The 27,674-nt window shown below is 43.3% G+C and overlaps 1 protein-coding gene across 1 annotated transcript in view; it reads right to left on the bottom strand.

Annotated features, from left to right (window-relative positions):
* SACM1L (SAC1 like phosphatidylinositide phosphatase) overlaps window positions 1–27,674 on the bottom strand; it is a 146,382-nt gene that overhangs the window by 10,718 nt on the left and 107,990 nt on the right. The window contains exons 13-17 of the mRNA XM_069958554.1: window positions 27,260–27,358; window positions 18,757–18,895; window positions 8,078–8,147; window positions 3,984–4,056; window positions 3,803–3,896 (exon numbers count right to left, since the gene is read on the bottom strand). Coding sequence (XP_069814655.1) covers window positions 3,803–3,896; window positions 3,984–4,056; window positions 8,078–8,147; window positions 18,757–18,895; window positions 27,260–27,358 — 475 coding nt within the window. The remainder of the gene's footprint in view (window positions 1–3,802; window positions 3,897–3,983; window positions 4,057–8,077; window positions 8,148–18,756; window positions 18,896–27,259; window positions 27,359–27,674) is intronic.

The following is a 27,674-nucleotide window of genomic DNA, read 5'->3' as shown; positions in this document are numbered from 1 at the left end:
TGATTACATATGAGCAGCAGTGTAATATGAAGATATTCTGTGTAACATAAAGAAGCCATAAGTAAGTGGCTCAGAAACAGACTGCTAAACAGTGACCGCCAACTTTTCCCCAACCAACCTTATCTAATTGGGCCAGTGCTGTATTACTGATATATATAGCAGTAAACTCTGCTGCTCACACAGATCCATGCAAGCCCAGCCCACATGCCATTTACAGTAGAACACTATTACAGTACAAAACATTTACAGTAGAACACCAAGCACAATGCCAGCCAGTTCAGTTCAGTGTACAGAGAGGTTTATGCTTTGACTGGCCCGGCTCTGGTACGGTCCCCTCAAAAGCAGAATACGGAAAAATAGCTGTACAATATGGAGTGCGTTTTTCAGAAACTCAAAGGGAATCTGTCAGCTCCTGGGCCCTACCTGAGGTGCTGACAGTGTGCTCTAGCTGGCAGCCCCCAGTGAGCATGGGGCCTTTTTGGTAATTTTCCGTGCAGCGGATTATGTACAATCTTATGTCACAGAGCAGTTGTTCGTGCCACACTTGACATGCATCCTCGTCACTCTTCATGAATAATCAATGCTGTCTGGCCTCCTGCTCGATCAGTCCTCTGTAGGCAGTTTATGTCTGAAAGAAACACTCAGGTATAATTGAATCTCTTCTTCACCCTAATGTGTTGAATCTGTGGTCTAGGGGTAACTCACCTGTCTAGAGACCTGCCAGCAGTTCATTCTCTGGTTCGAAAGTCTTTTTATTCCTCATTATTGTATCATTTTCAAGGCTATGTTCACACACAGTATTTTTGCTCAGTATTTTGGTCAGTATTTTGCAACCAAAACCAGAAGTAAATTGAAAACACAGAAAGGCTATGTTCACACACTGTTGAAATTGAGTGGATGGCTGCCATTTAATAGCAAATAATTACTGTTATTTTAAAACAACATCCAATATTTGCCATTAAATGACGGCCATCCGCTCAATTTCAACAGTGTGTGAACATAGCCTTTCTGTGTTCTCAATCCACTCCTGGTTTTGGTTGCAAAATACTGACCAAAATACTGAGCAAAAATACTGTGTGTGAACATAGCCTTAAAAATGATACAATGATGAGAAAAAAAAGACATTCGAACCAGAGAATGAACTGCTGGCAGGTCTCTAGACAGGCGAGTTACCCCTAGACCACAGATTCAACACATTAGGGAGAAGAGATTCAATTATACCTGAGTGTTTCTTTCAGGCATAAACTGTCTACAGAGGACTGATCGAGCAGTAGGCCGGACAGCATTGATTATTCATTAAGAGGGAGGAGGATACATGTCAAGTGTGGCACAAACAACTGCTCTGTGACATAAGATTGTACATAATCCTCTGCACGGAAAATTACCAAGAAGGCCCCATGCTCACTGGGGGCTGCCAGCTAGAGCACACTGTCAGCACCTCTGGTAGGGCCCAGGAGCTGACAGATTCCCTTTAAAGCGTCACTGTCGTGAATTTTTTTTTTTTTGCAGAAATCAATAGTCCAGGCGATTTTAAGAAACTTTGTAATTGGGTTTATTATCCGAAAAATGCATTTTTATCATGAAAAAGCAGTTTGAAGCTCTCCCCCCTATCTTCATTGTTCTCCTATGGAGAGAGCTAAGGAAAAGACCAAAACAGGACAACAAAGAGTTAATCTACAAATCCCTCACCCGTTATCTCTTCTGACCATCACCAGTGACCTGTCTGAGCTCAGATTACAGCTGTCACCCAGCTCTGTGCCTGTAATCCTCTGTTATCTGCTTTCTGCTGCCGGCTAACTCCCTCCTTCCTCCTCCCCCCTCCCCTCTCCCTAGAGCAGACAGGGTTGTGTCTGATGCAACAAGTCACAATTTTCAGATTTTTTGGAGTGGATGAAAAAGAGGAAGGAGGGGGGGGGGACCTGGGAAAAGGCTTTTTACATGCAGATAATGGCAGATTTGGCTAATAAACCCAATTACAAAGTTTCTTAAAATCGCCTGGACTATTGATTTCTGCAAAAAAAAAAAAAAAAAGACAGTGACTCTTTAAGGGTACAAACCCACTTGACGTATTTGCTGCGTGAATCAGTCTTAAAAAGAAGCAGGCAAAACGCAGGTTGGCTTTATAAAATTGTTCTGCGTTAAAATACGCAATTGCGTATTTTTGAAGCGTGAAGCTACATGCGTTTTTCGCACAGGTTGTTAACAACTAATGCTTTGCTAACAAGCTTCACGCTTCAAAAATACGCAATTGTGTATTTTAACGCAGAACAATTGTATAAAGCCAACCTGCGTTTTGCCTGCTTATTTTTAAGACTGATTCATGCAGCAAATACGTCAAGTGGGTTTGTACCCTAAAGCAGTGAGAGCACTAAAAATCACCTTGTCACAACTCTGAAAGGTTACAAAACCATACAGATTTATGGTGCGTTCACACCTACAGGATCTGCAGCTGATTTTCTGCAGCAGATTTCATTTAAATAACTGAACACAGCATCAAATCTGCTGCAGATCCTGTAGGTGTGAACGCACCCTTAAGAAGTAAATTTAAAACAGCTGGCAATGCTATAAAGCAGCGCCTCTTAAACTGAGGTGTGAATGCATGCCAGTCAGAGGTCACCCATCCCTTGTACTAGGTGTACAATTTTTTAACACAGTCATGTATTAACTTGAGACTAACTGTCATATCAAAGAAGAAAGGACTGCCACTGTGTAATGCTGGTTGTGCACTATATGCAGGACTGCCAAACAAAGAGGTCATTAACCACTAAGACAGGTGGCTGCAAGTAAAGAGATTTCTCTGACACATAACCAGTTGGTTACGTTGGTGTGTCCCCTGCAGGTTCCTTTAAGCAACGGAATAATCAACTCCATTGTCACTGTTCCTGTCTCCCCTGTGCCTCTCTCTGCCTTCGGCTGAAACTGTTAACACCTAGCTAGCTCAAACTTCTCCTACTCATCTACTAGCAACAGCCTGACCTCTGGGGACAGTTTAGGTATTTAGGGCTGCACTGCAGTATCTGTTTGGTGCTGTGGAGAAGTATCTAGTGCTGTACAGTGGTATTTGTTTGGTTTTATGGAAAGGTATTTAGGGCTGTGATGTGATACTTGGAGTTATAGGGTGTTGCACGAATATATTTGTTTAGTGCTGCTAGGGGAGGTGTTCTGCTGCTTCTGCTAGGGAGTATTTCTGTTGGTGCCAGTGCAGTGGAAATATAGACACTGCAAAGTAATATTGGTACACTGGTGAGGCCCTAACATAAATCACTGATTGTTTGGAGCAATAAAGATAGCACGAAGGGCATTCATGATTCAGCTGGCAAGTTTTCTTATTTTATCTGTTCCTGCTGATGCCAGCACATCACTCAGTGACAGCTGTTTCACATAAAACAGCACTTCTCCAGACTACGCCCACTAGACACATAACCATCTAAATGCACCCTGTGGCAAACAGTGGAACAAAGGAAAGAAAACTATTACAAAAAGCAATCAATGTAACTTTTCAAAAAGAGATTTAGGCCTATTTACCTAGCTTCTTGTTAGGTAAGACATTGTCTCTATCTGTGTCATTAGTATACGGTACCTGTCCTAAACCTGAGCGCTTTCTGGTCTCCCATGTGCTCTTCCTGCATGTTGTATGACCAGATTCCGATTTTAACCAAATGGACAAACTAACTAACTAAAAAGTGTTTATCGAGACCTAGACAAAAATGTCTGAAGAGACTTGCTATTTTACAGATATCAATTACAAGTATAGCTTGACATTTACATCCACAGTGATAAGTGTGAATATTTCCTACAGTACCTGTCTAAATCCATCAGAAAAGTTGTTCTTGTAATATCGTATAAGAGAGTTCCAGCCATCCATTAAAAGCCCCCACTGTGTCCGTTTTCCAGTCCTGAAATACAAATACAGACTCTAGGCAGCTGAAACATATATTAGGCATATAGCCATGTACTTTTTATATGGAAGCATTTTGACTTGCCTTGTAAAGTCTGTCTTCAGAGCTCCTGTTCCCGCATATTGTTTAGCACAAGCGTTCGCATTGTCTGCCCAGGCTGTGAACAAAGTGAAACATTTTTTTTATATATATATATATATTTGTGGAATTGTGTGTTCTTTTTACCGTTACCAGAATATATTAAAATAAAATTTGCTTTAAATTTCCTACTGAAACACAAATTGCTAGCAGAAAAAGACTCTCTGGTCTAGTGTGCCCTTATATTATTTCCTTTCTTATTATCTAAGTATAGATACAGTTTGTGGTCCTACAACAGAAACTATTTTGCTGGAGTTATGAATGTTTTATCTGATAATATAACTAATTGACAGAAACTGCAGTGGTTGCAGATATAACATGGTATAAAATAGTGGAGTCTCCAGCAGCCATAATCCGGCTCTGTCTACATGCATATGGTTTCTTTACTTTACACAGCACTTAACTATTGTATATGAAGAAAAAAACCCCTCTATAGCTACATTTGAACCAAAGATCCCAGCTTTGCGAGGGAACAGCACTAACCACCGAGACAGACATTTCCCTGCCTATGGGTAGAGTAGGTGAAGCTAGATTGAGAGGAGAGGATGGAGCTATAGGCTTGCACAGCTGTGCTGTGATGTCACTGCTGACCCCTGTGATCTGGAAGTTCTTTAAGTAAGCTAACATAAACCCAAGGAGCAGCAACAGAGGATGCCCGAGGACACAGAGGCAGAAAAAAGATGGAGGAAACAACTAAGGGAAATTATTCTCTAGTCCAATAAGAAAAAGTGGACGAGCAGCCTCTTTAAAACAACTCTGTACCTACAATCTGACAACCCCCCCCCCCCCCCACACCCCTGCTTGTACCTTCGGATAGCTGCTTTTAATCCAAGATCTGTCCTTGGGTCTGTTTGGCAGGTAATGGAGTTATTATTGTCCTAAAAAACTTTTAAACTTGCAGCCCTGTCTCAAATTGGCGTGGCCTGAAGTACCCATGTCCTAGGATTGCGACACCCCTCTGTATCTCCTCCCTGCCCTCATCATTAGGAACGTCCCTAGAACAATTTCTCCTATTCATCACCTGTGTGAACACTGCACATGAGCTGGATTGTTAAGGCACCTGTGCAGTGTTCAGACAGGTGATGTACAGGAAAAATCCTGCCCAGGGGTGTGCCTAGTAATGAGGAAGGACGGAGGGGTGTTGCAATCCTAGGGCATACACACTCTAGGCCATGCCAATTTGATACAGGAATGCAAGTTTAAAAGTTGTTTTTTTAGGACAATAACTGCATCACCTGCTAAACGGACCCCAGGACAGATCTTGGATTAAAAGCAACTATCTGATGGTAGAAGCGGTTTTGGGGGGAGGGGGTGGGGGGTCGGGTCAGACTGTGGGTACAGCCACTTTAAGGGGAACCTGCCTGAACCCCCTGTGCCACCCCGGATACTTACCCTTTCCAACGAGTCCCGCTCCTAGAGCCAGTCCCGGGACAAAGATATCAGCGCCCGAAGTAGTGCGCGCGCTGCAGAGATGAGTCCGATGCCCATAGAGAATGACGGCTCCATTCGCTGATATCTTTGGCCCGGATAAAAAAAAAAACAAAAAAAAAAAACGCTACAACCATATACATGCCTGTAACACTTGGTGTGGACCTTCTCCTAGATGGATGAGGTGGAAAGTGTAGGAGGCGTCGCTAGTGCCCAGGAACTCACAGGGCTGGTCAAATGAAATGTCCAAAAGTGATCCAGTGAGACAGCCGTCCTTAGTAAAATCCACTTTTATTTAGTTCAGACAAAGATAAAAAACCCAACAGATGGACAATGCGACATGTTTCGTCGTAAACGTCTTAATCATTGCAATGATTAAGATGTTTACGTCGAAACATGTCGCATTGTCCATCTGTTGGATTTTTTATCTTTGTCTGAACTAAATAAAAGTGGATTTTACTAAGGACGGCTGTCGCGCTGGATCACTTTTGGACATTATCTTTGTCCCGAGGTTGGCTCCAGGAGCGGGACTCACCGAAAAGGGTAAGTATCCGGGGGCTGCAGACGGGCTCTGTGCCCGCGTCCTCTATGACAGGTTCCCTTTAAGTCTTTCCTAAAAGGTTTTATGCTACAGACTATCCACTATTTTTTGTAGCCCGTCTTTGGACATGTTCTATTTTATCAATATTTTATTGTAGGTAAGGTCTCCAGAACTGGACACAGTATTCCAGACGTGGTCTCACTAGAGCTCTATACAGCGGGATCACAATCTCCCTCTTCCTACTGGTTGGACCTCTAGCTATACAGCCCAACATACTGTTAGCTTTAAAATTAGTCACCAGAAGAGCGAGGCAGTAGGGAAAGCTGTCAAAAATTACTATCCCTAAATCCTTCGGTTTTTAAGGCTTTGCCAACCCAGAACTGATGATGATATTCCGATTTCTTCTCCCCAAGTACAGTATTTTACATTTGTAAACCTTGAACTGCAATTTTATTGTTTTGACCATTGACCTAGTAAAGCTAAATCATTTTCCATATTACTGACCCTATTGCACACTTTTGTGCCATCAGCAAATAGACAAACCTTACCTACCAAACCTTCTCCCAGGTCACTTACAAACATATTTAAAAGAACAGGACCCAGAACACATTCTTCTGTACCACCATTTGTAACCAGGTTACGTCTGCTTGACCCCTGACACACACACAGAAACAGAGGTTCTCCGGCAGCAGCTGGGCCCAGAGGAGCCCCCAAATATATTAAAGAAAATATGACCTAAAATTGACCCATTTAGGAGGGTGATTATTAATGGTACATACTGTACTCTACAACTGAGCAAGTTACCTACACACATTCTCCACCCGCTCAATTAATTTATTAACCAACCTCTTCTGTGGCACACCATCAAATTCTTTGGAAAAAGTATGTGACATCCAGGAAGTTGTCCCGGTCCAGTCTAGCTTACCTCCTCATAAAAGCTAATCAGGTTAGTTTGACGGGACTATGGCACTGCTGAGAAGGAGGCCACTGTTTGTGACTATGGCAGCAACTTCTATGCTCCACTAATCTGCCGCCAGCTTCTCCTACCATTCTGAGTATTGGGTATGGTAAAGGGTAGTGATGAGCGAAACGGGTTCGGGTCCAACCCGAACCCGAACTCTCGATATTTGATTAGCGGGGGCTGCAGAACTTGCATAAAGCTCTAAGGTTGTCTAGGAAAACATGGATACAGCCAATGACTATATCCATGTTTTCCAGATAGCCTTAGGGCTTTATCCAAGTTCAGCAGCCCCCGCTAATCAAATGCCGAAAGTTCGGGTTCGGATCGACTCAAGCATACTCGAGGTTCGCTCATCTCTAGTAAAGGGGTATTCCGCCCTGTCATTTAAGACCTTTCCTGCTTTTCTAGGCTACTCTGTTCCTTGGATGGTGGTTTTTCAAATTCATGTATGATTTTCAAAATGGCGCTGTCCCACAAACTACAGGCCCCAGCATGCCGTGTGCCACCTATGTCTGGTGAAATTCGCTCCCCTCTTCTGAATCTCTTAGACTAAGAATATCACTAGTTTTCCTGACATGCTGCAGCCCTGCTGTGTTGTGTCCTCTGTACAGGGCACCCTCCTTCCCTGTGATCCTGTGGTCTGATGCCTGGGAGCAGCTACCTATTACAGATTCTATAGTGTAAGTTTACATGGAGTCCGGAGGTGGGTGGGGCTTCCCTGTGCTCATTGTTCATTACTGCTGTCATTTATCCAGCAAGGCCTACCCCCCGCACTCCGTTTAGCTCATTTTCTGCATGCAGAGGGGGTAAATCAGCCTAAAAAATGCAAAAACTGTGCAGAACACATAAGTACTTGCTTTGACCAATATATAAAGCTATGGGTAAGCTATTTATTAATCTAAAAAAGATTTTGGATGGAATACCCCTTTAGGTATGTGCAATATAGAGCTACAAAGGCTATTGTAAATGGCAGCCTCCTCTTCACTCAATATCCTCTAATAACCAAATATTAAATATGAAACAAATTTTTTTATAGAAACATTTTTTTTTTACACGTTTCCTGTATAAACATACAATCTCCAATATTTTACAATAAATGCAGAACATTACCATTTTTATAAATCTTTTCAAACTGTACTTGCTCTTCAATTCTCTGCCCAATATGGAGGACTCCAAGTCTCTGAAACATGAAATAATTAAACTGTTACTTGAGCATCATTAATAGACAAGACCTTAAGCTGGCATTCACAGGACAGCTGTTTGATTATGGAGCCACAAAGGGTCTTAGGAGATGAAGTTAGTTGTGGCATAGTTGTCCCGATTTTGAGGTTCCTGCAAAACCATGTCCCGAGAAGCTCCGCCCCCCCACCCCACGCTTAATGAGTGCTTATAACTAACAGTTTACTGACCAGGCCTGGACTGGCAATCTGGTACACTCAATACTCCGGGGCCGCAGCCTCTAAGGCCGCTCTCCCCCTTTACAATGCCCCTAGTGTAGCAGATGTGTTGTGCACAGGCACGTATACTAGCACCTATCCCTGACAGCTGACGTCACTTCATGGACGTGCCGCAGAGGATCCTGGAGGAGAAGAAGACGCCCCATGTGCTGCAGCAGGGAATGTCTACTTGCCATTGGCAGCAAGTCAACGCTGGAGGGGACTGGAGCCAGGAGGAGAAGCAACTTACTGAAGAGGCGGAGAAGGGGGGGGCTATGCTATTTGGGAGATGTTACTATACTATATGGGGGCTACTGCACTTGCGGGGACTATATTATACAGGCACACACAGAGGGGAATTACACTATACAGAGGCTCAGAAAGGTCCTATACTATAAGGGGGTATAGTGGGGGCCCATGCTTTTTGCAGGCAAAGAGGGGTGTCTAATACGATGTGGGGATAGGGAGGAGGCCTATAATATATGGGAGCACAGAGGAGGCCATAACTACTATAGGAAAGCACAGTGGGTCCGAACTACTATAAGGAAGAATAGAAGCGTGGCCTATTACTATATGGAGACAAAGCAATGAAGACTCCTAATACTATATGAGGTACAGAGGGGGCCTGATACTACAATACTATAAAGGTGTATACACAAAAAAAGATTTGGGATAGAGTTAAAGAGGTTAGAGAGAGTTAAAGGGGTACTCCAGCAAGGGGGCTATATTTGGATCTGGCCACTCGGGGAGGAGGTGTCTGAGAGAAAAGATGTCCACTCACCTCCCCGGTTCCAGCGGTGGGTCCCGTATCGCGGCGCTCCGGTGCCCGGTTCCCAGCTGCTTCCTAGTGTATGACGCAGGCTCGAGACGTGACGTCTCAAGCCCGCTCAGCCAGTCAGTGGCAGAGGCGGGATCCGTTTCAACTCCGCTCAGATCCCGCCTCTGTCACTGACTGGCTGAGCGGACTTGAGACGTCACGTCTCGAGCCAGCATCAGACACCCGGAAGCGTCCGGGAACCGAGGGCCAGAGCGCCGCGATACAGGACCCGCCGCTGGAACCGGGGAGGTGAGTAGACGTCTTTTCTCTCAGCCACCTCCTCCCCGGCCAGATCCAAAAATAGCCCCCCCCCCACCGCTGGAGTACCCCTTTAAATAATCAGGACAAGCTAGGCTGCAGTTAATCACTACGCCACTAGATGTCACCCTATCCTTAACAGAACAACCCACTATACACAACAAGATACAATGGGCATAGTTCACAAATCTAAATTCTTTTTTTTTTTATTTACATGACTCACATAAAATACATGATAATTAAAAATTGCATACTGTACATAACATATCAATAAAAAATATTTTTTATTGATGTTATGTACAGTACACTATTTTTAATTATCATGTATTCTATATGAATCTTCATAATGACCAAGAAAAATTGATCATCAGCAAAAACGTCACTTGCAATTCATGCAGAGGAGACGCCTCCTGTAAGTCACTGGATGTACCTGCACTATAATCACTTATAAAGTCTCCAGAACCTGTATACAGCTGGGATCTACCACAATACGATCACTGCTTAGGAAGAATGTTGGTCTTTATATTGTGATTGTATTCAGTAACAGTATGGTGTTATTATCCAGTCACTGTATGATGATGGTAGTGGTCATGCTGTAACGGTATTACTTATCGCTACACCATGTATAGTACACTGCAATCTATGATATATCAGGGAAGATATGTTATGTGGGCTGCTAAGGTTTGAGTTTCAAGGCTGATTTTAAGTCCCAGTCCGGCCCTGGTACTGACACAGCAGGTAACAATAAGCTCCCGCTGTGACAGTATCTAAAGGGGCCGCTCTCTCTTTTTGACAACTGGCGCAAGTGACGTCACTCACGCAGAGCAGGGAGAGAAAGTCGTGGGGGAACTAGAGGAACCATACAGGTCAGCACAGTATAGCCTTTTTTGTTTTAATTACAGATGAAAAGGGTAGTAGATTGATGATGGAGGGGCAGGAGGATGAGGAACGGGGTAGAAGTATGATGATGGGGGGCAAGAGGAGGAAGGGGGTAGTATTATGATGATGGAGGGGCAAGATGATGAAGGGGGTAGTAGTATGATGATATGGGGTGCCACTGCCTCATATGGGCACAATCTACCAGTATATACAGTATGTCACTAGCGTGCCATCTCTACGCCACAGCCAGTGTGCTGCTCTGAGGAAGGGGGTGTGTAATATACTGGGGGCCTGATACTGGGGTGTGTAATTTACTGGGGATCTGATACTGGGGTGTGTAAAGCTTCTTTTGTGTTCTTCTGACTGTAAAATTATAACTGGAAGAAAAAAAAACAAACACTGGGGACAAGCCACACTCCTTAGGACAGCTGTAATGTTACCCTTTTTTCAAAGAATCAAAGTCCCAAAGGAAGTTCTGTAGTTCAGGAAGAAGGAAACACATCACGTCTCAATGCTGTTCCACAGGTGCCATATTGAGACGTGATGTATTTCCTCTCTCTCACAGACAAACCCGCCCCTCAACACATTCTCTGCCCGCCCCACTCCTCTTCTGCCTGCCCTACTCCTCCTCTGCCTGCCCTACTCCTCCTCTGCCCGCCCAGTTTTACAATATATACTAGTGATGGGAAATCTAGTTCGTTTTGGTGATTAGTTCATTGAAAAGATTAGTTCAAAAGATTAGTTCATTTAGTTCAGTATTTCTCTGTATTCTGCTGAGAAGATATTGAACAGTTCTAGTTCATTACACAGAAGCTGTGGCTCCTAGGATGAGTTATAGTCTTGTTAAAATGATCAGATATAGTTAATACATCTGATCATTATATAACAAACTTTTGTTAAAGGGGTACTCTGGAGAAAATAAATTCAAAAGTTATTTAGTCAAGTTAGTAATTTCCTTTTTTTCTTTTTTTAATATTCAAGCCTCCCAGTACCTATCAGCTGCTGTATGTCCCACAGAATGTCATGTTGCAAGGAGCTCTGTGTCAGACTGGCAAGATTAAATTTTTTAAATGTTTAACTTTCATCATTCTCCAGTTCTCTCACTTGCCGGAGCAATATCAGAAAGCTGAGCTGTGATTGGTTGCTATGGGGGCAAAGAAAATCTTCCTCTAAAACAGCTTGCTGATTCTCCAGCCATATCCTATGAGGAGCTGATAGAGAGAGGCAGCCACCATTTTGAGTACAGAACAGGAGCCAGGGGGTAAAGATTTTAGCAAGACTGATCTTCTAGGCTCCAGGAGGCTGATCTAATCACAAAGACAGGTGAGGGACATGAACCACACATAGAAACTTTTTTTCTCTCTCTCTCTCTCTCTCTCTCTCTCTCTCATACACACATATGGGCTGTGTCTGTCTATTGTGCAATTTCAATTTTATTAATATTATTACTATTATATTTGTATGTGATGTGTGCGGTAAAGTGTTTTACTACCTTATTTTACAGCATCAGGAGCTATAGAGCAAGTGTGAGAGCAGGGAGCTTGTTTCCTGGAGCTGGATGAGGGATCACTGTCTCCTCCCACTTTCTGTTTAGTTCATAATGAACTAATCTCTGTCAGGATGGTGAACTAGATGAACTAGTTCACTCTGAAGATTAGTTCATTTTGAACTAATCACTCACGAACTACCCATCACTAATATATACTACAGTATATTATCTGTTGGGCTCCCTCCTCTGCATGATGTCAGTCTCCTCTGCTTCTCAGTCATTCTTGAGAAGATCTGCAGCTGCCTGCAGCATCAGATGTCACAGAATAGGAGGCATTTGGCACCCTGTCAATGCCAGATGCAGCTATAACACATAGTCCATATATCTCCTATCTATCTATCAACAGCTTGCATAAGCACAACCACCATCATCAAGTATCAGCAAGGCATGATGGTGGGGGTTGTATGTGTGCAAGCTGGAGTTACACAGCTTTCAGAACTACTACCACCATCATTGTCACTTGGACAAGATGCTGGTAGCAATTTTGCAACCTGTGAAACCCTGGTTCGCAGAGCTACTGTACAACCACCCACACCATGCCATGCTGATACTTGAAATCCAGTTTGCATAAACAGAACCACCATTATTAAGTATCAGCATGGCATGGTGCAGGTGGTTGTACAGTAGCTCTGCAAACCAGGGTTGCACAGCTTGAAAAATTACTACCAGCATCTTGTCCAAGAGACAATGATGGTGGTAGTAGTTCTGGAAGCTGTGCAACTTCAGCTTGCACACATACAACCCCCTTATGTGCTTATGCAAGCTGTTGAAATCCAGTTTGCATAAACAGAACCACCATTATCAACAGCTTTCATAAGCACAATCACCATCATCAAGTATCAGCATGGCATGATGGTGGGGGTTGGACCATCATTGTCTCTTGGACAAGATGCTGGCAGTAATTTTTCAAGCTGTGCAACTCCAGGTTGCACAACCTTAACCCTCAGCATCATGCTATATTAAAAGAAGACAATGGTGGCTGAAGTTTTTATTCACTGGACAACCAAATAAGGGGGCTGGGTTGTCAGTATTTACCATTACTGCTTGTGTAGGGGACTAAGCTGTGCAGTGGAAGGCGAATAGATGGAGGGAGGCGGGGAATAGAGGAGCTAGGGATGGGGGGGGGGCGGGGTTGTGGCCATGTTTGTGGGTGGGAGGTATACAGAGGCAGGCTAGGGGAGCAAGGCATTGTGGGGACTGTAGGAATATGCAGCACACAGACACTGGTCCAAACAGGAAGCTGGAGATGTAATCAGCAGCAACAGAGAACAGTGCAGGGGGCAGCGAGAGCGAGAGTGGGAAGAAATGTGACAGAGAGGAAGCCAGTAGCCATCCCCCAGTGTGTGAGGAGTTTAGATTTTACAGGGGGTGCCTGGAGTACTCCTTTAAGAAGAAACAAATCAACAGGTACATGATTATGTAAAGTTCAGTAAAATTACCCAGGCTAACTAGAGAGCAATAGGAGAAGGTATGCTGACACTGGAGGACTGAAGCAGAAACAGCAGAGGAGTGTAAAAGAGGTGTGGACAATATGAAAGCAAGGAGAAGGAAAAGCACCCTGATGGTGTCACCAGTGGTAAGTATAGTTACAATATGTAAATTCAACTTTACTATATGAGAAAACTTTTTGGGCTTAGAGCCAAGAAGAAAACGTGTCAGAGGGAAAACTAGCTAAAAAGAATGTTATTTGTGGATACTTTTTTTCTAATCATGATTTACCATTTTATCCCCTTTCTGACCTATGACATACATGTTTTGTACATCATGGGTTGGGTGGAAAAGAATGTACAGGACAAGTAGTTGTCCTGTTCAATAAACCCCAGGTGTCAGCTACAACCTGCAGCTAACGCCATCAATGACTGGCATTGGAGATCAGTCTGTTCTCAATTGCAGCTTCTAGACAGTTAAGGCACTTCGTGTGGAAACAGCGGTATCCCCACCAAGACGCACAGTCCTCCACCAGGTTGGCTTGTACCCAGTACTCTATCCAAAAACAAGCAACTGAAGACAACGTTTCTTCAATACCAATGTTTTAAAGGGTTGAAATGTCTTTTTTTCTGCATGCAAATGGCAAAATAAAGTAGAAATCTTTTTGGATATTGAAGAAACGCTGTATTCAGTTCAGTTTTTTTAGGCAGTTAAGGCTGTATTACATGACCAAACTTGATGTGTAACAGGCTCAGTTAAGCGAGCATCAATCTGCCAGATTGATGCTCGCTTAACTGAGCCTGTTACACAGCTCATCACTAGTGACATTCGTGCAGCACTTTCCTTTAATCAGCCCTCGGCCATGCATCTCTTATTACACAGAGATGTGCTTCCAACAGCAGATTATCTTTTAACATATTGAAAGATTGCGATCAGCCAACAAGAAAGCTGGCTTTGTTACACTAGGAGAGATTTGCCTGATATTAGCATCTCTCCGTACAAGAGTAAGTTTACCAGGGCTGTGGAGTTGGAGCTAGTTTTGGCTGAAGTCGGAAAAAAATGTACTGACTCGGACTCCAGCTTTAAAAAAATCTTTAAAAATTTTAGAATTGAGTTTTGATATGAATTTTATAAATTTTGCTTGTCAATATATTTAATGAGCAACATTCTAATATGACACCGGCCCTATTAGGTAAGGGTGGTCAGGGAAAAGTTGTCAGTCACTATTTGGCAGTTTGTTTCTTAGCTGGAAGAGTCCATTGTGTGTGGGGAGATCTGTTCCTGGATGCTGGATGATTGTATATGAGCAGCAGTGTAATATCAAGATATCCTGTGTAATATAGAGAAGGAGGAGAAGCCATAAGTAGTGCAGCAGTAACCTCTGTCCTCAATGTGGTGTTTTCTCTCTGGGAAAAGATTGTGTTTTTCTTCTGTGTTCTATGGCTGCAGCAGGATGCAGGATGTGTGTGTGCGCTATGGATGCAGCAGGTTGTGTGTGTGTGTGTGTGTGTGTGTGTGTGTGTGTGTGTGTGCTCTATGGCTGCAGCAGGCTGTGTGAGAGAGAAAGGCAGAAATTAAAGGAGTATTCTGGGCAACAGTAAAAAAAAACAGGGGGGACAGGGGGTGGTTGGTTCATAATAAAGAAGTCCTTTTAACCATCCCCGTGTCCCCTCTATATCACTATGTGTCACCCCTCTATATCACAGGTATCTGGCATTGTTAGCAGTGTATCTATGTGTATGATTAATATTAGAAACATAGATCGCCAGCAGGAAAAGACAATCTGCTCCATCTAGTCTAGTTGTGAGTAGTTCAGGACATGGAGGCTGGAGACTGGCTGCATCCACTGCACACACAGGATAAGCTGCTTTATATCTTTTTCTTATTTACTCAGAAGTCACCCCAGGATCATGTAGGACATTAGGGAGAAGCTGCTGAGCCAGTGTGATAAATAACTCTCCTGGTATCCAACTGGTCATCTATGAAGGAGCAGGAGTTGGAGTCGGTCCTGATAAAATTCAGGAGTCAGAGCAGCGGCTTACCAACTCAACAGCCCTGGTTAGAAACATAGAAGATTGTCAGCAGAAAAGACCACCTGCTCCATCTAGTCTAGTTTTGAGTAGTTCAGGACATGGAGGCTGGAGACTTTTTCTTATTTACTCAGAAGTCACCCCAGGATCATATAGGACATTAGGTAGAAGCTGCTGAACTAGTGTGATAAATACCTCCTCTGGTATCTGACTGGCCATTTATGAGCAGGAGTCGGACCTGATAAAATTCAAGAGTCGGAGTTGCGGCTTACAGACTCCACAGTCCTGATGTTCACACTGAGTAAAAGTGGCGGAATTCTGCATCGCAGTCCCCGCCTCAGTGTGTCAATGTAACGCCTGTTTAATTCAGTGTCAACGCAGCCTAATAGAGCATTTGGAATGTGCATCAGTGGTGATTAAGGGGCTTAATCAGCACCTCTGTGAAGGCCTCCATGGCTGCTGTGATAATTCTGCTAGTACAGTCTACCTCAGGCGGCTGTACTAGTAAAATGTCAATTGAAGAGTTCAATACAATACACAGGTATTACACTCACCGGCCACTTTATTAGGTACACCTGTCCAACTGCACGTTACCACTTAATTTCTAATCAGCCAATCACATGGCGGCAACTCGGTGCATTTAGGCATGTAGACATGGTCAAGACAATCTCCTGCAGTTCAAACCGAGCATCAGTATGGGGAAGAAAGGTGATTTGAGGGCCTTTGAACGTGGCATGGTTGTTAGTGCCAGAAGGGCTGGTCTGAGTATTTCAGAAACTGCTTATCTACTGGGAATTTCACGCACAACCATCTCTAGGGTTTACAGAGAATGGTCCAAAAAAGAAAAAACATCCAGTGAGCGGCAGTTCTCTGGGCGGAAATGCCTTGTTGATGCCAGAGGTCAGAGGAGAATGGGCAGACTGGTTCGAGCTGATAGAAAGGCAACAGTGACTCAAATAGCCAACCGTTACAACCAAGGTAGGCAGAAGAGCATCTCTGAACGCACAGTATGTCCAACTTTGAGGCAGATGGGCTACAGCAGCAGAAGACCACACCGGGTGCCACTCCTTTCAGCTAAGAACAGGAAACTGAGGCTACAATTTGCACAAGCTCATCGAAATTGGACAGTAGAAGATTGGAAAAACGTTGCCTGGTCTGATGAGTCTCGATTTCTGCTGCGACATTCGGATGGTAGGGTCAGAATTTGGCGTCAACAACATGAAAGCATGGATCCATTCTGCCTTGTATCAACGGTTCAGGCTGGTGGTGGTGGTGGCGTCATGGTGTGGGGAATATTTTCTTGGCCTTGGTACCAATTGAGCATCGTTGCAACGCCACAGCCTACCTGAGTATTGTTGCTGACCATGTCCATCCCTTTATGACCACAATGTACCCAACATCTGATGGCTACTTTCAGCAGGATAATGCGCCGTGTCATAAAGCTAGAATCATCTCAGACTGGTTTCTTGAACATGACAATGAGTTCACTGTACTCCAATGGCCTCCACAGTCACCAGATCTCAATCCAATAGAGCATCTTTGGGATGTGGTGGAACGGGAGATTCGCATCATGGATGTGCAGCCGACAAATCTGCAGCAACTGTGTGATGCCATCATGTCAATATGGACCAAAATCTCTGAGGAATGCTTCCAGCACCTTGTTGAATCTATGCCACGAAGAATTGAGGCAGTTCTGAAGGCAAAAGGGGGTCCAACCCGTTACTAGCATGGTGTACCTAATAAAGTGGCCGGTGAGTGTATATATAGATATATATATATATATATATATATATATATATATATATATATATATATATATATATAGATAGAGATAGAGATAGATATATATATATATATATATATATATATAGATAGATATATATAGATAGATATATATAGATAGATATATATAGATAGATATATATAGATAGATATATATAGATAGATATATATAGATAGATATATATATATATATATATATATAGATAGATAGATAGAGATTATATATATATATATATATATATATATATATATATATAGATATATATATATATATATATATATATATATATATATATATATATATATATATATATATAGATATATATATATAGATATATATAGATATATAGATATATATATAGATATATATAGATATATATATCTGCACAAATAAAGTTAGGAAAAAAAAAACATATCGAGATGATTAGATATCACATAAAATGCCAGAAAAAAAATATAATCAAAAAGTCAGATCTACCTCAAAATAGAACTAATGAAAATTAAATATCAGAGCGTATGAAGGAGCCTTTACACAGCTCTGTAGGTGAAAAAATAAGGTCAATGGGGGTTAAAACATGGTTGTGCAAAGATTTTAAAAAGTTTTCTTTTCCATTTCTGTAATACATTATACGGTACACTGAAAAGTGCTAATAAATAAAGCACCATTAATAGTCGCTGTCGTTTGTCTTTCATCATGTTGAAAGACAAATGACCACGATAGCAGCGATATCCTGCCGTAGCTCCGCGGAATAGGAGCGGCGGCAGCAGACTGCTGCTATCTTCTATGGGCTGCCCGGGCGATTTAGCGATCACTTGGGCAGCCCCCCTGCAGCTCCCCAGCTCTCACCCGCTCACTGCAGACAGGTGCAATAGTGGCGGCAGCACGCAAGGAGCAAACGAGCGCTGACAGCTCCCCAATATCGCCCTGTGTAATAGTGGCTTTAGCCATAAAAAGCAAGGCCTCAAGTGACTAAGTACAGTGGTAACTTGGTTTAAGAGCGTTTTGGTTTAAGAGCTCACAGTTTTTCAAAATTGTGACTTGGTTTAAGAGCATTCCTTTGGTTTAAGAGCTCCCTGTACTGGGTGGGAGCGCGAGTGGAGGAGGGGCATGGTCTGCATAGCTGGGTCTACAGCACTGTACTCTGACCCAGGAAATTAAGGCTGGGGCTTGCATCAGGGGACAGGACTGTGGAGGTTATCTCTTCATAGCTGTAACCCCTCTCTTCCCGGACAGAGAATGCTACATGTATGTGCCCACATCTGCCCTGCTCATTCCTTCATATCCCTTCAGTCTCTGTCAGCCCTTGTGTTTCCCATCCTCTCCATTACTGTACAGTAACTTATAATATCACATATTCTACTGTTTTTTTTGGTTTGTTTTACATGTTATTCAGAATAATCATTATCTTGGGGTGTAGAACCAATTGTCTGCATTTCTATAAATTCCTATGGGAAAATTTGCCTTGGTATAAGAGTAGATTTGGATTACAAGCGCGGTCTCGGAACGAATTATGCTAGTAATCCAAGGCACCACTGTATAAAGAAAAATAAAAACCAATTACATACAAATTGGTTGTGGTTGATAGAGTAAACAGATAACATTGCTATACCTGTAACTGGGCCTGGAGGGAGCGATGTGCCAGTAAACTCTGAATAACATTTGTGCGGTCTAAACAATCCATACAGTTACTTCGAAATATTCCTTCTTGTGTCATCAACACTTTGCCTTCAGTGTCCACCAAAAAATACCTAGTTAGAAGAAATAAAGTGTTAAAGCCATAAATAATGCACTAACATCACAGCTAACAGCATGTTTACTGGGAAATGGCTTTATCCACTATATATTTGCAACAAATACCGCCCCCCCCCAAAAAAAAAAAAAACACTGATTCACCCATGCATCTCTGAATATCACTTGGGTGACCACTAAAGGGGTAGTAAATTCTGTTGCTACTTCAGCTAATTCTTTTGGATTAATAAAAATAGTTTCTGCATTGTACAAGTTGCCAGCTTACCAACGTGTGTGGACCAGTCTGGTTGTTAAAATGTGAAAACTCCAAGAGTCACAAGAACTAACCACTTATAAAACTAATTTTTTTTTTTTTGATTAGCTCCTGATGAAGTGAGCGAAACGTACGTCGGGCTGTAGTGCTGGACGGGGGGTAAGACCTCAGTGGTGGTTATGTGGTATTGATACCATGAATGGCATAAGTGTATAACTCTTGCACACCAGGGTGGTTGACTATTATATCCACCCTTCTGTATTTGGGAATTACTTTTGGGACTACATACCTGTTTCCCTCATTATCTGTATTTCCCTCCTAAAATATAGCTTCTCTGAGTAATTTCAGTTGTACCTGGTTTTCTATGCTTTAGGAGCCAGGTTTTTGTGCCATAACCATTAATGACCACTAGATGGTAGTGCTATACTACTCTTTCTATTTATCCATGTTATACCACACTGATGTCTTTCTCCCCCTCTAGTTTTGACCTCTGTGTTCTATCCCATATGTCATCTTATCTGCTTTTATTTATTAAATTGACTGTATCTCAATAAAGAATTCTTGTATATCTATAGTTGCTGTGCATGTGTCATTGGTTTTTGTCTGGGTTGCTGTTGCGCAGCACATTTGTGTAGGCAGGACTTTGTAGGTTGTCTGTCTTTTTTTTATTTTACTTTTGCACCTGAATGTACATAGCCTCGTGCATCTTCTTCCATGTCATTTTTTTAATATTTTCCTACTTTAATATTATAAAAACATAGAACATTGTTAGCAGAAAAAAGATCTCCTGGTCCATCTAGTCTGCCCTTATTATTTATTTTAGCATAGATACTGTTTATTAACCAATTGCATCTGCTGGATGTTTGGGCAAGGGGCGCTGAGGATTAAAAGGGGTACTCCAGCGCTTCTAAAAAAAAAAAAAAAAAATAATAATAATAATAATAATAATCAAACATAGTTTTTAAATTTACCATCCCTCCTAAGTCTGTCTCCGTTTGAACTTCCCGCTGTTTGCATGTCCCTGAATCTCCCGTTTGTGTCTTCATTTTTTCTTTACTTCCTGGTTTGGGCTTTCCCATAATGCACTTTGTCTCCTGTAATGTCTAAGTGACTCTTTTAGCTTATAGCTTGTTCATCCAATCAGAGCAACTTGTGTCATCTGACAAAGAGAGGCTGGCTTAATGGAGCTTAGACACGCCTCCCTCTTGATGATGTCATTGTCACAAAATGGCTTTTTGAGGTCAACACTCATTAGGTAAGAATGAGTTTACTTCACTTCCTGATGGGCGATTTAGGGGAGAAAAGCTACCAGGGGGAGCGTAGCTACCGTAGGGGAGCGTAGCTACCAGACCTTTCAAGTACTGATGTGGCCCCCTCCATTGATAATCATTGAAGGGGGGGCTACAAGCCCCCCAAACCACCCCCTTTAATACTTAGCAAAGTAGTGGGCCAGCCCAGGGGCAGATCGCCGTGTGTGTGGGGGGGGATACGCACCCCTGGCCCGGCCCCTCTAATGAATATCAATTGAGGGGCTGACGCAGATTGGTGCCATGAGAGGCGGTAGCCACGCCCTCACGGCATCTAACTGCTTACTGTGCACAATTAACAGCACGGGAAAGGCATTATGGTTAAAGGAAAGAGACATACCTAATCCTTAGCGCCCCATGACCACTAAGGAGCTATCAGCAGGTTAGATACGTATAAATTGCTGCTGGTTTCCCTTTAAGTCTCAAATGCCACTACAGCAAGTGCCCTGAAAACTGATTCTTTACGTCTGGTGCCCAAAGCATTCTGCACTGAGAGTTTGCCACGTCATTCTTGTCTGCTGTCCCAGTCAGAGTGACAGCTGTCAAATCAGGAGCCATCCAGCATAGGCTTCTGGTAGAGAGCTCCAGGTGCCCAAACATTAAGGCTATGTTCCCAATCAGTATTATTGATCAGTATTTTGCAATCAAAACCAGTGGATTGAAAACACAGAAAGGCTATGTTCACACACTGTTGAAATTTCACCTAAAGTTTCTGCACATACACTAAAAGTTTACATACGATGCTGAGCTAGGAATATGCAGGGACAGGAGCTACACTTGAATAATCACTAGCAACACCGTTAATACCATCCTTTCAGATCCCAACTCCTCAAGATGGACCTCAAGGGGCCACTCATGTCCAAACATGCTAAACAGACCGCATATCAAACACCAGCATGGTGGTCCTCTCAATCTTCTACATCTGACATAGAGAATTCTGCTCTACGTGTTGAACCTCCCTGGCATAATTACTTCCAAAACATCTAGTGTGCAACACTTGCTGTACACAAATTGACACAGTGGAGGAGAACCATGAATCCACATGCAAATACATTACTAGTAGAGATGAGCGACCCTTGAGCATGCTCGAGTCCATCTGAACCCAAAGTTTCGGCATTTGATTAGCGGTGGCTGCTGAACTTGGATAAAGCCCTAAGGCTATGTGGAAAACATGGATATAGTCATTGGCTGTATCCATGTTTTCCAGACAACCTTAAAGCTTTATCCAAGTTCAGCAACCCCAGATAATCAAATGCAGATCGTTCGGACTCGAACCCGGTTTGCTCATCTCTAATTACTAGCCTTTAATCACCATTTTGTTTGACATCAATCTTGTCATTGTTTCCTATATCAAATTTTCCCTTCTTTTCTCCTGTGCCCCAGGTCAACTCAGAAACCAATCAGTCCAGGTCTCTTTTACTTGGGTCATCCCCCTTCATTATCAGGTAGCCAGGTTGTCTATCATGGTGCGTTTGGTGGCCTTTAATGTTAAGGGGCTCAATTCCAATGTTAAGAGACACCTGCTTTTGAAGGAACTGAAGCATGGGCATAGCTTTTCTGCAGCAAATGCAACAAGATAGTACATGGTCCTTTAAATTTGGTACTGCCCATTACCCCACTACCTACTCAGCTACCAACAGAAAAAAGGCGGAGGGGGTTCGCGTTCCTCATAGGATGTCTTTGCCGGTTGACTCCCTCATGTGCAGATACAGACCCCCGTGGATGTTATATCAATCCAGTAAGCTCTCTTCCCAATGTACCTGTGGTTCTTTGTAATTTTTGCATTGTCCCAATAAGATCCGATCGTGTAACATTCTTCAGTCCTTAGATTCAACAATTCTATTGGTAGGGGAAGACTTCAACCTTTCCTTCTCCCCTGGTGTGGATAAATGATCCCTCCCCCCCCCCCCCAAAAAAAAAAAAAAAAACCTTGCACACCCACCTCAAGTTTCTGTAAACTTGTTTGAAAGCACAGTCTATACGACTTCTGGAGAATATTTTATATACAGTAGTTCCAATGGACCTTACAACAATCAATCAACACTGGTCTCCGCTTTGCAGAGTTAATTTACCATAATGTAAGTCAATGTATGTACCCATGCGGTGTATCCACACAGCCTCGCAGGATTACTAAGTACACTATCCAACTAATCCCACAATTATATAAAGTGAACATACAAGATGCTTACCCATCGTGTGTCTGGCGCCAATAACCCCGACGCACGTTTCGCGTACAGGTCGCTTTATCAAGGGGCGTGACTTCTGGAGAATATACAATCTCACAGCTACAGCTTTTTATTTTTTCATAGGCCAATGGCATAGGCCATTTCTTCGGCAATGTGGTTAATCCCAGGGATAGCTTGGTCAGATCACTTCCTGGTGGTATTAGATCTCTCGGATTTTAATTTCCCCTGTAGGAATTGCCACTGCCATCTAAATGATTTGTTGTTGAATAATCATACTCATAAAGCATCTCTAGAGGGTTTTATTCTGGACTATTTGCCACTAACACAGGCTCTGTACCCTGTCAGTCAGTGTGTGGGAGGCCCAAAAGGCCGTTTTTAGGGGGGGAATGCATCTCACTCTCATTCAAATTAAAGAAGGATGCTAATTTCCAAGCCCAAATGGGAACTGCATGTATGCGCTCCATGAAGCGCAAGCTCGCCTCCTCTTCTTCCACTACTATTCTCAGGCAGTTGGTGGCAGTACTGGAGCATCTAGCCATCCTCTACATGAAGAGACTTTTGACTTTTAATAAGAATACAGATTATAAGAAGGTCAATAAGTTGCGGAAAGCTACTGCCACCTCCATTACTTAAAGAAGTCCGGCGAAAATTATTTTTTTATATGTTATTACTTATGGAAAGTTATACAATTTTCTAATGTACATTAACTATGGGAAATGCTCATATACTGCTATTTCCCTTAATTTAGTGTATCAGGAAGTGTTAGAATTATCTCTGAAGCAGTGACGTCACGACGAAAGGTGTAATTCCTATGGAGGGTCCAGCAGGGTGCGCTCTATATATAGAAGTCAATGAGTACTTTTGTGACTTCATGAATACAATTATGGAATACTTTGGGGAGCAAGTGTCCTTGCTCTCCAAAGTATCCCATAAATGTATTCAATAAATACAATTGCAGGGCACCGAGCAGGGAGGGAGAGAGGTACCATCTACCTCCCCCTCCCTGCTCGGTGCTGGGAACATATACAAAGTACTACTCCCCCATTATCTGCAGATAATGGGGGAGTAGTACCTGTGCTATGCCTATCACCGCCCGCTCCGCCACCGCCGCTCACACAGGGGCTGCTTTTCATGCCCCCCGCCGCTTCCCCTCCTCCTCCTCCCGGCTTCAAACTTACTATCGCGCCGCTGATTCCCCGCCGCCCCTCACACTATCTGGCTGCCGCTCTCTGCTCTTGCATGCCCCGCCCCCACCCCGGCCGGGGACACCAGGAAGCGCCGTGCTCCCGCCCAGGGTGGGGGCGAGCTGACGCGGCCGGCATGCAAGAGCAGAGAGCGGCGGCCAGATAGTGTGAGGAACGGGGAGTGCGGACGGGCGAGCGGGCGGGCGGGCGAACAGGTGTGCGAGCGGGCGGGCGGGAGTCAGCGGCCGGCTGGGTAGTGAGGAGCGGGCGGGCGGGAGTCAGCGGCCGGCTGGGTAGTGAGGAGCGGCGCGGGCGGGAGGGGAATCAGCGGCGCGATAGTAAGTTTTAAGCCGGGAGGAGGAGGAGGGGAAGCGGCGGGGGGCATGAAAAGCAGCCCCTGTGTGAGCGGCGGCGGCGGAGCGGGCGGTGATAGGGATAGCACAGGTACTACTCCCCCATTATCTGCAGATAATGGGGGAGTAGTACTTTGTATATGTTCCCAGCACCGAGCAGGGAGGGAGGGGGGAGGTAGATGGCACCTCTCTCCCTCCCTGCTCGGTGCCCAGCAAATGTATTCATTGAATACATTTATGGGATACTTTGGGGAGCAAGGACACTTGCTCCCCAAAGTATTCCATAAATGTATTCATGAAGTCACAAAAGTACAGTGCACAACATTACATACACTAATTCCTATGGAGTGGGCAGGGGCGCACTATATATAGAAGTCAATGGTACTCATTGACTTCTATATATAGAGCGCCCCCTGCTGGACACTCCCCGAGGAATTACACCTTTCGTCGTGACGTCACTGCTTCAGAGATAATTCTAACACTTCCTGATACACTAAATTAAGGGAAATAGTAGTATATGAGCATTTCCCATAATTAATGTACATTAGAAAATTGTATAACTTTCCATAAGTAATAACATATAAAAAAAAATATTTTTGCCGGACTTCTCCTTTAACCCTTTAAGGACATGGCCCATTTTCGTTTTTACGTTTTCGGTTTTTCCTCCTTGTGTTTAAAAGGTCATAGCACTTGCATTTTTCCACCTAGAAACCCACATGACCCCTTATTTCTTGCGTCACTAATTGTACTTTGCAATTACAGGCTGAATTTTTGCATAAAGTACACTGCGAAACCAGAAAAAAATTCAAAGTGTGGTGAAATTGAAAAAAAAAAACGCATTTCTTTTATTTGGGGGAAATGTGTTTTTATGCCATTCGCCCTGGGGTAAAACTGACTTGTTATGCATGTTCCTCAAGTCGTTACGATTAAAACGATATATAACATGTATAACTTATATTGTATCTGATGGCCTGTAAAAAATTCAAACCGTTGTTAACCAATATACATTCCTTAAAATCGCTCCATTCCCAGGCTTATAGCGCTTTTATCCTTTGGTCTATGGGGCTGTGCGAGGTGTCATTTTTTGCGCCATGATGTGATCTTTCTATCGGTACCTTGATTGCGCATATACGACTTTTTGATCGCTTTTTATTACATTTTTTCTGGATTTGATGCGACCAAAAATGCGCAATTTTGCACTTTGGGATTTTTTTGCGCTGACGCCGTTTACCGTACGAGATCAGGAATGTGATTAATTAATAGTTCGGGCGATTACGCACGCGGCGATACCAAACATGTTTATTTATTTATTTATTTGTTTACTTTTATTTAAAACCTGGGAAAAGGGGGGTGATTCAGACTTTTATTAGGGGAGGGGGATTTTTACTATTAACAACACGTTTTTTTTTTTTTTTACACATATACTAGAAGCCCCCCTAGGGGACTTCTAGTATATACACTGTGATCTCTCATAGAGATCTCTGCAGCATAGATATGCTGCAGAGATCCATGAGATCGGCACTCGTTTGCTTTCGGCTGCTGCAGCCGGAAACAAACGAGTGCCGAGCCGAGGACGGCGCCATCTTGGACGCGTCCCCGGCCGGCATCAGCAACGGAGATCGCTCCTCCGGGACAAGGTCCCGGAGGAGCGATCTCCCCCACTAGACACCAGGGAAACGTTGCCTCCGGTAATCGGAGGCAGCTGTCAACTTTGACAGCTGCCTCCGATTAGCTAATTAGCGGGCACGGCGATCGGACCGTGCCCGCTAATAGCGGCGGTCCCGGGCTACACGCGGCACCCGGGAACGCGGCACTTCAAAGCGGGGCCGCCGCGCGGCCCCGCTTTGAAGTGCTAATGAGGACATAGGACGTACCGGTACGTCCTATGTCCTTAAGAGGTTAAGCGATTAGGAAAGTGGGAAGCAATCTTGCATATTACCCATTTCAAATAGCTGCATTGTTTGCTAATTATAATGCTTTACTCACCATAAAACACCATCTCTGTCTGAGACAGGAACTGTCCATAGCAGAAAAGGTTTTCTATGGGGATTTGCTACTGCTCTAGACCGTTTCTATCTCGGACAGAAAGCATTGTGTCTGCCAGACACCCCTTGCGGTCCTGTAATTTTTTTAGTTTGCCTAAAAATACTGAATACTAAAAATGACTAGATGCTGGTACTAAAAGACATTTAGACTGTTTACACACAGTATTTTTTAACCCAAAAACAAAAAACGGGCATCATTTTAACACTGTGTTAAGTACATAGCCTTTCTGTGTTTTCAACCTACTGACGAAAATACTGAGCAAAAATACTGTGTGTGAACATGGCCTTAAAAGGGAAACTTCCTATTAAGCATGGGGGGTGCTGAGAATTATCCTAGGCCCAGTTTCTATGCTGTTTGAAGTTTAATCCCGAGCCTAGTAAGGCTGCTTGGAGCACTGGGAGGACTACCCCCCTAGAGCACCACTCCAGCCCTTCTCGATCCACTTAATCATTAGAAGACAATTACCTTCATCCTCAGTGCCCCATGCACAATAGGGGGCTATCAGTTTGTTAGATACGTCTAACCTGCTATTTCCCTTTAATAACTACCTGCGTATATAGACAGACAATCGTTTTTTCCAGGCAAAATGGATCAGTCACTTATAAAGCAGGGTGCTGACACCCGGCAATTCCACTACACAGTCAACAGGGTCAAAGCAGTTTGCCTCCGTTCACTGCGTAGTGGCCAGACCTGGCTACTTTAGCTCAAATGCCATTCTTTTTAACGGAAGCAGAGTTGCAGTTACATGTCACCACCACTGCTACACAGTAAACTGAGACAAACCGTTCACTGTGTAGTAGTGCTGGCTGAACAGCTGGGTGCTGGATGTTGGTACCCTGCTGTTCAATAACTGTTGGACTATCCACAGGATAATGCATTACTATTTTGGCTGGAAAACCTCTTCGAGAATTTCATTTACTGACCAAGACATATATGGACAAGGTAGACTTCTACTTGAAAACTGTAGACAAATTTAAGAGGTCCCCAATCCAAGCCCTGTGAATGTAGCCTAATATCCACTAGTACTCTCTCACCCAAATTCATCTTGAATTTCAGCCACTTGATCAACCAAAATCTGTAATCGATCCCAGCGCATCCGGCTGCATTCTTTGTGGAAGTCAAAAGCAAAATATCTATTGGAGGTGAAAAAACGGTTAGAGAAAAAGAGAAAATTACATCTACATAACTTTCACTGGTTGAAGGGGCCCTTCCTATACAATATACTTTATTTACATATATATCATTTTTTTAAAACAGTAAAAGGATAGCACTCTTTACTTCAACACCTTGTCAGATACTATATGCTCTCTTTAAAGAAAGAGGCACTTTTGATAAATGACGAATACTTAACTCTTTTTTTTTTTGGTATTCGCTTGTGTTGTGTGCTTGAGTTGTTGTGTTACCTCATAATCCATGTACTCAATAAAGGGGTTGGTCACTTTATAGTTA

Source organism: Dendropsophus ebraccatus, chromosome 2 (assembly GCF_027789765.1).
Source record: "Dendropsophus ebraccatus isolate aDenEbr1 chromosome 2, aDenEbr1.pat, whole genome shotgun sequence".
NCBI lineage: Eukaryota > Metazoa > Chordata > Amphibia > Anura > Hylidae > Dendropsophus > Dendropsophus ebraccatus.
Note: the sequence above shows the minus strand (reverse complement) of the source record. Positions and strands in the feature narration are given on the sequence as shown.